This window comes from Schistocerca gregaria, chromosome 6 (genome assembly GCF_023897955.1).
Source record: "Schistocerca gregaria isolate iqSchGreg1 chromosome 6, iqSchGreg1.2, whole genome shotgun sequence".
NCBI classification, from domain to species: Eukaryota; Metazoa; Arthropoda; class Insecta; order Orthoptera; family Acrididae; genus Schistocerca; species Schistocerca gregaria.
This window is the reverse complement of record NC_064925.1, coordinates 53,332,066-53,348,292: the sequence shown is the minus strand read 5'-3', so window position 1 is coordinate 53,348,292 and position 16,227 is coordinate 53,332,066. Positions and strand designations below refer to the sequence as shown.

At 39.8% G+C, this 16,227-nt stretch overlaps 1 protein-coding gene across 1 annotated transcript in view; it reads right to left on the bottom strand.

Annotated features, from left to right (window-relative positions):
- Positions 1-16,227, bottom strand: part of LOC126278948 (cGMP-dependent 3',5'-cyclic phosphodiesterase-like) — a 231,020-nt gene that overhangs the window by 100,791 nt on the left and 114,002 nt on the right. The window contains exon 7 of the mRNA XM_049979225.1: positions 5,168-5,393. Within this exon, the coding sequence (XP_049835182.1) occupies positions 5,168-5,393 (226 nt within the window). The remainder of the gene's footprint in view (positions 1-5,167; positions 5,394-16,227) is intronic.

Here is a 16,227-nt window from a genome sequence, read left to right as displayed (position 1 = left end):
GGCACAAAGATAAATACTGGCGCCAAAACCTCTGCGTCAGTAAATAAATTAAGAAAAAGGTGGACTACGAGATTTTTCCTCCACCCAGAGTTTCGAACGCTGGATTTTCATACATTATCCAACGAAGTAAATACATATTCCGTATTGTTCATCTTCAAATGTAGCAGCATTTCAATGTAATACAAAAATCCGACTGGCAAGACTGTTACAGATGCTTGTCAATATGGCCAACTCTATGTTCTGAATTTTGTCCTACCTTTGAGAAGAGATGGTTGCCAATAGGAACTTATATGAATTGTGAATCACATTCAGTATTCTCTTCACTATAAGAATAATACAAAGATAAACGTTTTGCCATGTATTGTTTCGTGTTTGCTGCTATCTCATTTAAATCCTGTCTGCCTAATAAACTACGAAACTAGAGTGAGACAACAGCAAACACAGAATAATATACATATCATGTCATGTTTATATTCATATTACTCTTATGCCTAATAGTGATACAGTCAGAAATGAAGCACGCCAATTGACTAGATTTTTAAATCTAAGATGACTAATTTCTGTGCAGAATGTAATGTACTAAAGAGGCACCTGCAAAGATTTTAAAACGGAGAAAAATTTTCGCTAACACCTTCTATCATACGTAGTCTATTATTTGGTTCTTGTTGATCATTATCAAATATAGCAGCAGTGTAAGTAACAACAAATAGCAGTCTCTTGCCATTGTTTCGCTAATGAGACAATTCCTCTCTCTTCTTTTAAATTGTAAGCGGCGGTAGCGCACACAAAAGCAAGCCATGTCGCGAGCGGCGACAGGCCATAAGCACTCACTATCAGAATGCGACAAACAATGCATGTCACAGTACAGTAATGCATTTTCAGCTTAGAGTGACGTTAACACCTATAACAAAGAGAACGGCACTTATCAGATCAAAGAAAAATAAGCAATCAATTCAAACCAGATGAAGCACACGAAAAAGGAAGGGTATAAATACAGACGGAACGCCTGACGCATCGCAATGGCTACCTGGTAAAGCTTAACTGCTAAGCTTACGACTCGAACGAAACTGCTGCAGCTGTATTGTCATTCATTCGACCTAAACTGTGTCTCATATTACAATGGACCAACTTTGCTTCGATTTGGAGGTGCGGCCTAAAACTTTACTCTCCCCTTGAATTTCGAGTCTCATTTTTCTGGTGCGGCTTAGATTCGAGTGCGACTTAGATTCAAGTAAATACGGTAAGTCTGGTAGGTAGGAGATGAGATACTGGCTAAAGTAAAGCCATGCGTGTGGATTGCGAGTTATGCTTGGATAGCTGTGGCAGTAGGGCATTTGCCCACGAAAGACAAAAGTTCTAGGTTCAAGTCTCAGTCCAGCAGACAATTTTAACCTCCAGGAAGTTTGGTACCACTACATACTTCACTGCAGAGTGCAAATTCAGTCTCAAAGTAAAATAAATGTTCATTTATTATAATGTTGATTTCAATATATAGATGATTTAACTTCTCCACCTAATCTAATTGTGTGAGAAAATGTACTGCCAATAAAGCCATAAAAAATCAGATTTGTGATTTTAATTTTTTTAATGATAATGGTAACATAAGAAAGAGAATAGAAAGAAAGACAAGAACCAAGCAGAACCCAGGATATTACGTCCATCCCCCCAACCAACAAGTTCTCGGGGCTGTCTTCCAACGAAATTCAAACTGAGACAGTTAGACTCAGTTCACATGATGGGAAGCCTTATCAGATTCTTATCACTTCAGACAAAAATCTTCTATGGAGATCTACAATCATATTGGCACTAAATGGTATAATGCTTCTTTTTTTTTACCAAAATAATCTATTCACCATTTTGTGACACATTTCGGGAGACCCCATCAACTGTGGTGTGAAACACACAATAAAAGACAATATATTACAAGGAATACATCGCAACAATGCAGGGAAACTAAGAAATACATTTATTACAATCAGCAGAGAGTATACTGTTGCTTCCTATTCTGTTCTGTAACTACATTGTGGCCAAACTACTTAGGCAGTTCGACATAATGAAATTGTTAATGAAGGAATCAAATTGTGCTAACAATACTGAAGCTGCAACATACCAACACCACGTCATGATAAATAACACTATTTTGGGAATAAAGACAAGTGTTTTACCACTTCTCAGATTCTCTACTGACTTTGTGGCTGTGTAAGCTCCTCTTTTAACCATAACTGTGAAAGCAAAGAGAGCTTCACTCCAAGTTTAAACGCAGCCAAAACCTCTCAGACAAACAGAACCTAAACAATGTCAAAGTCAGCGTTAGGAGGGCTATGCGTGAAGCATTCAGTGAATTCAAAAGTAAAATTCTATGTACCGACTTGACAGAAAATCCTAGGAAGTTCTGGTCTTACGTTAAATCAGTTAGTGGCTCGAAACAGCATATCCAAACACTCCGGGATGATAATGGCATTGAAACAGAGGATGACACACATAAAGCTGAAATACTATACACCTTTTTCCAAAGCTGTTTCACAGAGGAAGACCGCACTGCAGTTCCTTCTCTAAATCCTCTCACAAACGAAAAAATGGCTGACATCGAAATAAGTGTCCAAGGAATAGAAAAGCAACTGGAATCACTCAACAGAGGAAAGTCCATTGGACCTGGCGGGATACCAATTCAATCTACACAGAGTACGCGAAAGAACTTGCCCCCCTTCTAACAGCCGTGTACCGCAAGTCTCTAGGGGAACGGAAGGTTCCAAATGATTGGAAAAGAGCACAGGTAGTCCCAGTCTTCAAGAAGGGTTGTCGAGCAGATGCGCAAAACTATAGACCTATATCTCTGACGTCAATCTGTTGTAGAATTTTAGAACATGTTTTTTGCTCGAGTACCATGTCGTTTTTGGAAACCCAGAATCTACTCTGTAGGAATCAACATGGATTCCGGAAACAGCGATCGTGTGAGACCCAACTCACTTTATTTGTGCATGAGATCCAGAAAATATTAGATTCAGGCTCCCAGGTAGATGCTATTTTTCTTGACTTCCAGAAGGCATTTGATACAGTTCCGCACTGTCGCCTGATAAACAAAATAAGAGCCTACGGAATATCAGACCAGCTGTGTGGCTGGATTGAAGAGTTTTAGCAAACAGAACACAACATGTTGTTATCAATGGAGAGACGTCTACAGACGTTAAAGTAACCTCTGGTGTGCCACAGGGGAGTGTTATGGGACCATTGCTTTTCACAATATATATAAATGACCTAGTAGATAGTGTCAGAAGTACCATGCGGCTTTTCGCAGATGATGCTGTAGTATACAGAGAAGTTGCAGCATTAGAAAATTGTAGCGAAATGCAGGAAGATCTGCAGCGGATAGGCACTTGGTGCAGGGAGTCGCAACTGACCCTTAACATAGACAAATGTAATGTATTGCGAATACATAGAAAGAAGGATCCTTTATTGTATGATTATATGATAGTGAAACAAACACTGGTAGCAGTTACTTCTGTAAAATATCTGGGAGTATGCGTGCAGAACGATTTGAAGTGGAATGATCATATAAAATTAATTGTTGGTAAGGCGGGTACCAGGTTGAGATTCATTGGGAGAGTCCTTAGAAAATGTAGTCCATCAACAAAGTAGGTGGCTTATAAAACACTCGTTCGGCCTATACTCGAGTATTGCTCATCAGTGTGGGATCCGTACCAGATCGGGTTGACGGAGGAAATAGAGAAGATCCAAAAAAGAGCGGCGCGTTTCGTCACAGGGTTATTTGGTAACCATGATAGCGTTACGGAGATGTTTAACAAACTCAAGTGGCAAACTCTGCAAGAGAGGCACTCTGCATCGCGGTGTAGCTTGCTCGCCAGGTTTTGAGAGGGTGCGTTTCTGGATGAGGTATCGAATATATTGCTTCCCCCTACTTATACCTCCCGAGGAGATCACGAATGTAAAATTAGAGAGATTAGAGTGTGCACGGAGGCTTTCAGACAGTCGTTATTCCCGTGAACCATACGCCACTGGAACAGGAAAGGGAGGTAATGACAGTGGCACGTAAAGTGCCCTCTGCCACACACCGTTGGGTGGCTTGCGGGGTATAAATGTAGATGTAGATGTAGAGCATACAATTGATCCCACGAAATTCTGAGATCAAACATAATAAGGTATCTCAAAAAGAATTACCTCCATCATGCCAGCCAGCAAGCATACTGAAAGCTTCTATAATGGGAAACCCAACTTGTGCTTTTTCCAAGTGGCTTCCTCAAACCCATGGGTCAAGGCACTCAGAGAAATTACTTCCAGAAAGCATTTGGCTCAGTATCACATCTACTTTAAATACACTCATATGGGGTATCAAGCGATTTTGTGACTAGACTGAGGACTTCTTTATGAGCATGATGTAGTATGTTACCTTGGATGGAGAATCTACGAAATGTAAGAACAATGGAAATTCCTAGATGGGTTATACATAAAATAAAATAAAGGTAACCACTCACCAATAGCTTTTATAGAGCAGGTTATATAAAGGGAGCTATGCAGTTAAAGTGGAGACTACAATACGGGACAACTCTTTGCAATCATTTTAGTTCAGAGGAAAGAATATGTGTAAGTGTGTTGGAGGAATTTGCGGGCTGCATAAAATAAGACCAATAGGTAATGGACCACAATTTACACCTGGGTACCTAGACAACTTTTTAGTTGTAACTTCGGCAGCCATCTAGTGTGAGAGAAAATGGAAACTCCCCTAAAAGTTAGAACAGAAGGTATGAGAACCGTAAACACATTTACTGACCCGGCTATATGCAGTGAGCTACGCAGATACAATGGAGACTGATTGTTAAGATTTTCCCACAATGCCAATCCAGTCATCCAGGTTTAGATTTCCAGCTGCTTCCCTAAATTGCTTACAGCAAATGCTGCGATGGTAAGACATAACAAATTTCCTTACACATGCCTATACAAGCTATTCTTGTGCTCCACCTTTAATGACCTCACTCTTTACAGGACATTAAACTCTAAACTTACTTTCTTTTCTTCTTGTGGTCTATGTTAATAAAGTGAATTTAAGATGATTTAGAAAGTGCAATTAAATAATTCCTACATAAATACATCAGTCTCACTTTAATAGTGTTAAATGCAACAAAAAATACATAAAGCAGAGGAGGCTACATACCTTCATGTGATACATCATAAGCTCATTTGCCATCTTGTACCTCGCCTGTGCTTCCTGTATCTTCTTATACACTAAGCTGTGCATAATACTTATGCCACAGTAAATACTAAATGCCATTGCAACTTCTTCATCGAACACATCAAAGTAGTAGCCATTTCTCTTGTTACACATCTGGGCAACTCCCACTATGACATTTTCATGGTGAATAGGAAAGCAAAGTATGTTCCTGAAAACACAAGGGGAAAGTATTATTTTATAGAAGGCTTATAAATTAGTAGGTGCAACTTAAGAAGTAGAGAGAGAATTTGTTGCAACATTTTGACACACTACATGGAAGCTCAAAAAGGTTAACAGTGTAATTCAGTAATCTGTTAAGCTTAAACCAGTGACATACATACTTCATCCTAATACATACTGCCTCCAACCTATATGCTTACTATGCCAATTTAATTATACACACGCTTAATCTACAAAATACAGAGGGTTCGCAATAGTTTTTGAAACAACATATCTGTAGCATAAAGTAGTAACGTAAGCACAACTACTGATGGAAATTATTCAAAAATGCTATCATATTAACAAAAAAAGGTCATAACTATTGCCAGCAACAGTATCACCACCACCACCACTACCACCACCAGTGTGCTACAGTGAGAACAATTCCTGTTATCATCAGTTGCATAAGTGCAATATGTTGAAAACCAAATATTCACATTTATAAATGAGTGCAGCATTTCATATTTTTCGCTTTAGTTTAAAAGCTTAAGCAACCATCTTGGACAGTTTCCTTTATATGGACATATTTTGTATTAAAAGTAATAGACCTATGAACAGACAAGGAGAAATTCAAATTCTTGTCACATTGATCATCTTCATGCTTTAGATCTGCATAACAATCATACATAAAATAATGAGACATAATTGCTGGTCTGTTTTCACCTTAAGGATGTGAAATTTTCGGTACTACTAGTCAGCAATTGTGTCTCATAATTTCATAGCTTTTGTGAGTACATTTCCATTTTGTCACAATTTAGGTATTTACAAAAGAGACTGCTTCTTTAATTTTTCAATTGATTGACAAGATTAGTGGCTCCAAGAAAAATATCTACAATAGTGTCATGCTCATTCAAAGCAACTACAGTGAACAGGGATAATATAGCCTGCACTGTCAGACAACAGAATAAGAAAAAAGAAGTGGTCTTCTAAGATTCAGTAATACACAATTATCATTTTACAATTTTTACTTGTATCTGCATGTTACCTGAACTCTATTGGTCTGTAAATTTTCTTTCTCAACAGAGACAGAAAGTTTTGTTGAACATGCATATCAGAGCAATGGTCTCCGACTATGGGTCATTCAGATTGACAGGATCCCTTAAGACGTGTCACAGGACATTATTACAGTTAAAGAGATCACGAAGGAACCAAACAGAATTTGATTCATTAGGAGCCAGTGACCTGTTAAACATTTATGAGGAAAACATACAAGGTTAAATGTGCAAAAATTAGCTCAGTGTGTATTACCATTGTAGGCAGGGTAAAACAAATTAGTATAATCTAAAGGTTAATGTTTTGTACAGGAAACTTGGTGGAGACAAAACAGTGTCAACAGCTGAAAGTGCAATTAATTTTAAATGCTTCTTTCATACATTTAGATGCACAACTCCTTGCCAAGAAAACCTGAGTACACAATAATGGGACCTAACATGCTATTTGTGTGTTACCAGCAAACATGGCCTTGTAGATCATGATTCAGTTTTTAGTGCAGGGTCAATGCCTTATATATTCAAATTGTTAATTACCTTCAATTTAAATATATTTTGTGTGTAGGTTTCATAAAAAAGGAAAAACTTCCATCAGACATGCAAAAAAATATTGCCCAGGTGCAAATCTTTCATTGTCTCTGTACAATCTGTAAACATGTTGAGGCTGATGTTCAGCAGCTAGGCCTGCCAGATGATTTGAAGACCCATTCATCAACTTGTCACTTGCAGATAAGACAATCTGTAAAAAAATATTGAAATGTTTAACGCCTACACCAGTTTCAGCATGAACTTTTCCATTAGGTCAGGTTCTTGAATTATCTCCCCCTTTTTCATTATCAGACCATGTGGAACTTATTTTCAGCATTTCCTATCTTTGGGGATCAAGCTGTATTATGTTAATTTGGTTTGTTATACTGTCAATGGACTACTTAAGTATTCTGTTATTGCTGGTGTGAATGTAACAGAAACATTTATCTTTGGAAAGAACATCTGGAGAAAATATTGCTGGTTTGTAAATACAGTAGAGAACACAACTCATAAAAAGAGATATTCACGACCTAAACTACTGCAATGGGCTATTAACAAACTATTAAGAAACAGTATCCACCTAACAATAGGTTTATGACAAACATGCACAGTTTACTTGACAAGAGTTTAACTATGAGATGAGAAATGTGTATATGTTTTAGAGGGTGTGTCACTAAATGTATTGCACAATGTCCTTTAAAAGTCTTATATAAGTCTATTGTATGTGATAAAAGAGATAAAAAAATAGTGGTCTTAATCAATACTGGGCCACTGTTCAAAAGAACACAAACTTTTCTTATGTGGATTGTAAAAAGATTGGATTACAATAATAAAAATCCTGCAAGGAACAACACAGTGCTATTCAAAAAGAAGGAACAGATACCACATATTTATTACTTCCAAACTACAAAAGAAAGAAACCCAATTCCAACATTCCTGGAAAGAGAAAAGTTCAAATTTTTATGCATTCAATGTGAGCACCATGTGTTACATGGCAAAAATCAAAACAGTGGCCCATTTCCTGCCACACAAGCAGCTGGTGCCTCATTATCGAATTCACAGCTTCAACAATGTGATAAAACAGTCTTTTACACAACCCCATAGATAAAAGTCGCAAGGTGTGAGGTCTGGACACCTGGGAAGTCACCAATGATGAAGTTCATCTTCTGCTTCTCCTCTTACATTAAACGTCCTGGAATGGGTGCTCACATTGAATGCATAAAAATTTGAAATTTTCTCTTTCCAGAAACGTTGGAATTGCGTTTTTATCTTTTGTATTTTGGAATCAATAAATGTTTGGAATCTGCTCCTTCTGTTTGAATGGCCTTGTATGTAAAATACGGGAAAAGCAACCACCAACCTATAGTGGAGTGACTCGTGGCACATAGATACATGGAACAGAACACAGTGTTCATTAGCTTTCAAGCTCTGGCTCGTTTTCTAGAAAAAGCTACAGGCATTCACACTCATAACCACACAGGCATCCAAGTACACACTACCACATCCACAGCAACACTGAATATTCATTATTACCAATTACTGATAGTAGTTGCTTGGAGTGATACACATGGGGAGGGGATAGGGTAAGACACATGAATCAATGAAAGTAGTGGGATAGTGTGAGGCAGGAGCAGGAAATACGGGTAACTCAGCAGTGCACAAGACAAAATGAGTTCTGAGGGAGCAGAGCATATAAGAGATATAAGGAGAGGGTGGGGGGGGGGGGGAGTAGGTACAAAACTGGAGATAGAGTCAGAAGGGGACACAGGGAGGTGAGGTTGAAAGGGAGAGGATGGGAGTGGGATGGAATGGGGGAAGAGGGAGGAGAGGAAGGGAGGGAGGAGAGGAAGGGAGGGAGGAGAGGATGGGAGTGGGATGGAATGGGGGAAGAGGGAGGAGAGGAAGGGAGGGAGGAGAGGAAGGGAGGGAGGAGAGGAAGGGAGGGAGGAGAGGAAGGGAGGGAGGGAGGGAGGGGAGGGAGGGAGGAGAGAATGAATGCAGGATAAGCTGGGGAGACAATTTCCACCCACGTAGTTCAGAGAAAATTGTGCTGAAAGGGTGTATCCAAATTGCAAGTGTCGTGAAGCAGCTGTTCAAGTCGTTATGGTTGTGGTGTGCACTAGGTTTGGCAACTGAACGGTCAAATCTATGGCTGATCACAGTTTGGCAATGGCCAGTCATGTGAGTGGACACAGTCGGTTACCTGTCATGCCCACATAGAATGCTGCACAATAATTACAGCATAGCTGATATATAACATGGCTGCTTTCACATGTTGCACTGTCTTTTGTAGGGTAAGAATGTCTGTGACTCAACTGTGGTAAGAGATGGTGGATGGACGTATGGGATAGGTCTTGCACCTGCGTCACCCAGAAGGGATGACCCATGGTGTGCAGGATTTGAATGGGGATGGACAATATCTGTAAGTTACATGGGTAATGAAACACTGCTTTGAGTGAAGTAGATAGGATTCTGGGTATGATATCCATAATTTTTGCAAACAATGAGATGTACTCGAAGCCGTAGTAAAGAAAGTGGTTGAGTTTGCAAGGCCAGAAGAGCGCTAGTTAGTGGCAGTTTACCAGGTTTACTTGTATCAGAGGAGGAAATGGCAAGGGAGATCTGTTTATAGATGAGCTGGATAGGATACTGTCTAACAATAAAGGCTCTGGTAAGGTCACTGGTACATTTAAACAACTCCTGCTTTCCACCACAGATGCGGTGGCCATGGGTGGGCTGTAAGGAAGAGACTGTTTGACATGGGGCAGGTGACAGTTATCAAAGAGGAGCTGCTGATAATGATTGGTGCACTTGATATGAAAAGATGCAGTTATTGAGCCATTTGAGAGGTGGAGATCAACATCTAGGAAAGTAGCTCGTTGAGTTGACAAGGACCAGGTGAAGCAGACTACAGAGCAGGTGCTAAGGTTGTGGAGGAACGAGTAAAGGTAGGATATGCCATGGGTCAAGATCATGAAAATGTCATGTATCCCTTAACCAAGCAAGAGCTTTTATGTGTTCACTGGATAGAAAGGATTCCTCTAGATGGCTCAAAAATAAGTTGGCACAGAATGTGACTGGTCTGGAGGATTAGGAAGGAGGTGGTGGGTTTGGTATCAGGAAGACCATGAGGAAGGTAGTGTTCCATGGCCATAAGGCCTCGGGCAAGGGGGATGTTAGTTTACAAGGACGTTCCAGCCACAGTGAACAACAAAGACTGTAGTGGTAGCATTACATTAACTATGGGAGGTTTTGAAGGAAATGAACAGTCTTGGATGTGGGTTGGGAGGTTATGGACAACAGTTTGGAGCTGTCGGTCAACAAAGACAAAGGTTCATTCTGTGGGAGCATTGTAGCCAGCCCCAATGGGGTGACTGGTAGGGAGACATGTAAGGTTGGTTTTGTGGTTTCTGGAGAGGAAGGAGAATGAGAGGTTGCTGGTGTGAGGAGGGAGATGGACTCAGATCTTAGGTTTCTGGATGGACCGCAGGCCTTGAGGAGCTACTGAACTTCTGGGATAGTGTCATGTGTGTAAGGTTTATATGCAGGTGTCAGGAAGTTGGCAGTGACCCTCAGCCACATAGTCACTACAATTCACGAGCCATTGTTTGTAAAGAGGAGGATAGGGTCTGGATTGGTTTTCACATTATGGAAAACTATCTGTTCCATAGGAGTGATACTGGACTCACTACTAGGGAAGGATTTAGGAACTCAAGGTGAAGGTACAAGTGAAAATTCTTGAAAGATTACCAGAGGATTGCTCGGTGAAATTGGAAGAGGATCACAGTTGGAGTCATGTTGGAACTGTTTTAAAATAGGTTTCATATGGGGGTTTTGGTTGACTATTGTCAGTGGGGTGTGTGGCGAAGAAGTGTTTCAACTGCAAAGAATAAGGAAAGGAAAAGATGTCCTCTACAAGTCCAGCATGTTGAAATTAGGTTTGAGGCTAAGGGTGACACTTTTAGAAAGTACTGGGACTTCTGCAGGAGACAGAGTTTCGGCAGAAAGGTTGACAACAGTGTTATAGGATGCGTGTTAAGGGACAGTGTGTTTCACAGAGGGTCGAAGAGGTTTTTGGGGATGTGGAAGGTGGAGTAAATCAGAAAGGCATTGCCAGGGGGCTATAAGGGGTTGACAGGTGATTGGGTCAGAGGGCTAGAGGTAATCCCAAGCGGCCATCAGACAGGAGTAGCTGTGACTGCTTCCAGCTTCCTCAGGTGGTGCTCAGAATGCTGTGCCCACTGACAAGACTTTCTATTGCAATGATATCATTGAGGAATTTGTGGTCACTGAGTAAATGGATTTCACAAAAGGAGCATAGGCTCTCAGGTATGGTTTCAGATTGAACTCTATGATTATGAAGGAACACACTGGTGAGTATGAGGGACTGAATCGATTGGAAAAGGCAAAGATTCTTGTGGGAGAATGGGTGGCAATTTAAATAGTAGGCCAGTTAAATGGGATATCACATTTCGGACAAGAACTCAGAAAGAGGATGTGTTATTGGAGTTTTTCTAGGGCAAAGGAGAGTTTTCAAATTTGCAGAGGTAGAAAAAGTACGAATTCATGGTTAGATGGTTAGATGGTTGGGAAAGAAACAGTGAGACTGAAAAACTAGTTTGAAAAGGTTAAAATAAAATAGTGAAAATTTATAGTGGAAGTGATATAATGGAGATAAAAATGGTAGATGCTATATAATGGAAAATCCAGGATGGAATAATGACAATAACATGAAAATGATAGATTGCTGAGGTAGTGAGTTGCAGACAGGCACAACAAAAAGAATGCTAAACAAGCAAGCTTTTGGCCAAAAGACCTTATCTAAATTAGACAGCACACACACACATACACACACACACACACACACCTTCACGCAAGCACAATTCACACACATGACCACGTTTTCATCACTCCACTACCCCTCCATGCCTTGTGCATCCTTTCAAACTCCTATCCAACTTCCATCACCCACTTCTTCCCTGTCCAGAATGTCTACTGCCTTCACCCTTCACCTACCACTCTCAACTCCCCTCTCCCTTTATGCAAGCTCTCTCCTTCCTTCTCCCACCCACACTCCTCCCTTCCCTGCTTGTCACTGGCTCCTTCCCTGACTCCCTATATCTCTTATAAGCTGTACCCCTCATATCTCCTCTCAGCTTTTCATGTCAGCACTAAGTCATCTCTCTTTCCTGTTCCTCCTCACACTACCCCTTCCTTACCTTGTGCATACTTCCCTACTCTTATCCTACATCCATCAGACCACGCAAATGCTACCAATAATCAGAATATCTGCAATAGTCTGTATTTGGGAGTCTTTGTATCTATCTTTGCGGTCTGTGTGTCTATCTTTTACTAGAAAAAGAGCTGAGCTCAAAAACCAGTGAACACAGTTTTCTGATATGTATATGTCTGCGCCGCCCATCAGTCCACTATAAAACAATTGGATTGATGCATAAAAAATTATCCATGTTTAGTTTCCAAAACAGGCACTCACTGCTGAATCTTAAAGGTACCTGGGAAGAAAAATAGGTCACTCTTGTTGTGAAACAATAGAGGATACATTGATAGCTAAAATGCAGCATGTTATTTAGTAACAATAGATGTGAGATAAATTTTAGAAAACAGAATTTCACTGACACCCACATTCTCCCTTAAATTACGATAGGTGACAACTGTTATCTTACAATGATCACAAATGAAACAACAGATTACAATGAAGCATTATTCACAGACATTCGTGGCAGCATTCATTATGAGACACATGTAGGAGTTAACAGGAACACAGAAAACTAATGTTATAAACCAAAAAAACATTGGTTACTATTGGTTCAGATTTCACTAAACTTTCAACCTAAGCAAAGAGAATTCACTACTGGTATCACATTAAAATATTGTCAAATAATTAATGTAAATGGATGTAGATTCTCAATGGCAAACCTGAAATTATAAAGTTGTGTATCATCTAAAAAGAGAAGAACAGTCTAATTAGTGAACAAAATTTTCTAATACTGACAAAAATCTGAAAGTAAAATGTTACAAAAAGACATACTAATTATCTAAGAAAAAGCTGCTGTAAGATTTTCAGAATTATATTTTAATTATTTTGCAGGTCTACCAAAGTGGTATAAAAACATGATGGTAGGGAATATTTTCTTGATATATGGTGAGAAAGATGAGAGCAAAGTCAAACCCAGCAGACAATTAGTTGAGTGCAGGCACAGAGAGTTGTAGGTAGACAGGTAAAATATACTGTAAACTGGAGGAATTAAGAAAACAATGAGAAGAACAGGAGTGGGGACTGGGATGTGGCAAACCGAATTACTTAAGACTCCACTCTTTTAGATTACTTGAATGGACAATTTGTTACAAAATTAGTTCTCACCTGGAAGAAAAAAAAGCTGTCAGAAAGAACTGTATTAGTATGAAGCAGTAGAACTAGTGGTGACATTTCAAATATAAGCTTTCCTCCTTTGTCTGTCACACAGGTCTCAATTTTTTAAAAAGCTCAATTGCATTTCTCATATAGATAATGAAATCAGCTATCAATAAGAGCTTAATATGTTCACTGAAACTTTGAAATGGAGGAACTTACTAGAAAACTCACTAAGAAATTTTGCAGCTGAAAGAGTATACCATGGTGGGTCCATCTCATCATGAAGTATTCTACCAGGTGTGTGATATATACTTTACAGCAATACACCAGCATTCTCACCTCAGCCTTCACTGCACGTAATTACTCCAACAGCCTAGTTAAAAAGCACATTTCCCTCCAAAAAACGACTTTGGAGCACACCATTGGTCACTCAGTAGTATACTGGTCTGGAATGTGTTATCAGCTACTTTGACAGGTCCACGACTTTCTAAAATCGTGCCCATAAATGAGATCCATTCTGTCTGAAATTTTGCCCGCCACACCTGGAGTATCTTACTGTCACCCTCCCAATCTCCACAATATTCTTGTCAGACCCTATGCTGCTTCTGCACCCATCTCCATAACCCATGGCTGTGACCAACCCCACTGCAAGACTTGCCCTATGCACCCTCCTACCATCAACTACAACAGCCCTGTAACTGGCAAAACATATACTATCAACAGGAGAGCCTTCTGAGAAACTACACGTATCAGGAGCGCCTTCTGAGAAACTACACGTATCATATACCAGCTGTTATGTAAACACTGTTCAGCCTTCTACATCGGCATGACTACCACCAAATTATCAATTACGATCAATGGGCAAAGGGTGTATACTGGCAACTCGCAATATTATACAACATGACAATCGTGACCTCTGTGCATGTTTCAGCACATGTGCCATCTGTATTCTTTCCCCAGAAATCTGTTTCTCATAACTCCGCAGGTGGGAACTAGCACTACAGCATGTCCTTGGTTCTTGCTGCCCACCTGGCCACAATTTATGTTAATTTCTTCTGTCTCAGCATTTCTTCATTGTAAGTACTCTTTGCTTCACTCTGTTTTGGTTTCTGCACCTTTCATTGTCTTACCCGTCTATTGTTCACACCCCCCCCCCCCCCTACCCCCTCTCAACTCTCTCACACACAATGCACTACTTAGCTTTTCAATCTTATTAACTCATGAATGATGTTTAAGCAGTGATCTCTGTCTGAATATTTCCCTGTCTTCTACCTTTAAGCTCTCAGGTTTTCAAATCTTGTCCGATGCAGTACCCAACAATCAGTCTTTCCTTCTCATCCCATACGGTAAGTCTCCCCAGACTCGCAGTTCTGAGTGACTTTCCCAAAATCGTCCCCTTTTCCTAGACCTCTCCAGTCCTCTTCCTTCACCCCCCTTCCTTCCCCTTCAACCCTCCTGCCTGAAGAAAGAGCCACTATCCCTGAAGGCTTGCCTGTAACAACTGTCGTGTGTGTGTGTGTGTGTGTGTGTGTGTGTGTGTGTGTGTGTGTGTGTGTGTGTGTGTGTGTTTTCTGCCGCTGCCTGGTGAATAGACTGTTTTATCTATCCAATTTGCATGTGTGCGTGTGTGTGTGTGTGTGTGTGTGTGTGTGTGTGTGTGTGTGTGTGTGTGTGTGTGTGTGTTTGTTTGTGTGTGTGGGCCAGTCAAGGACATAGCCAAATGTGTCAGGGGTGTTGGGACACCCCCCCCCCCCCTCCCAAAGCATTTAAATGAAAGTACACATGACCTAGCTGCTGTAAAGTGAAATTGCAAGATATTTTAATTTTCAGTCACATGAAGAAAAAAATGGGATACGCACTCTTGATAGTTAACATGGCCATCAATATATTTAAACTAACGATATATCAATAACATTATCAACTACCATCCATTCTTACTTTAGCCAAGACCAACTGAACATTGCTTGCTTGACTTGAGATCAGTTGTTGTTTTGTTAATCAGTTCAGTTCTTACTTACAGCTGAATTTAATGGAAGTGCAGCTGTTTAGTTTTTTAGTGCAGTGTGCTGTTTGAGAGTTTCTAATTTCGAATAAGTTTGTAAAAAAAAAGAAGAGGGAAATTGATTCTGAGTCATTCACTATAAATATGGTAAGTTAAAAATATGCAAGTACTACTATAAGCTAATTACATGTCTATGGCAGTTTAATGTTAGCATTGGAGCTGTTATTTGGAGACTGGTAGAACTATGGATTTGCAGTAATTCAGTATTTCACAAGGCAGCAGAGTGGTGAAGATCATTGCAAATAACATTACATTAAAATTAATATATAAAAATACACTTGGATTTGCCTATGTTGCCCAAAAATTGTGTTGATCAATAAAAGATATCGCCCACATGATTATGGATGCAGTCCTTTAAGAAACTTGCCTGAAACTGCATCAGTAGTGGACCAAATGACAAAATATTGCCCAGTCTGGTCACATGGTCTATACCCAATAATGAAAACCATTTCAGTACAGAAACTTTTTAATAGCTACTTGCAAGTCACCATTCAGCTTCCAAAATAATCAAAATATTCCATGCCTCTCCTCCTACAAACTAGCATATGGGCGCTCTTGGTTTGTGGAAACCAGAAGGGGTATGTGGTGACAGCAGATTCTATAGTTTATTCATTTCTGAAGCAATTTTTCAGTGGGCTACTTGAATTCATCTAAGCCAACTGCATCCTGAATCCTAGCCCCCTCCCTTTTTCATCTATTCATGCTCTTGTAATACTGTAATAACTGAAGGCAAGAATTCCATGCACAATTACTCGTAAAATATGCACATGTTCCTGCACTGTCAAATGACCAAATGTGCTCAATTAAAGGAAAAACATGTAATATCAGAATT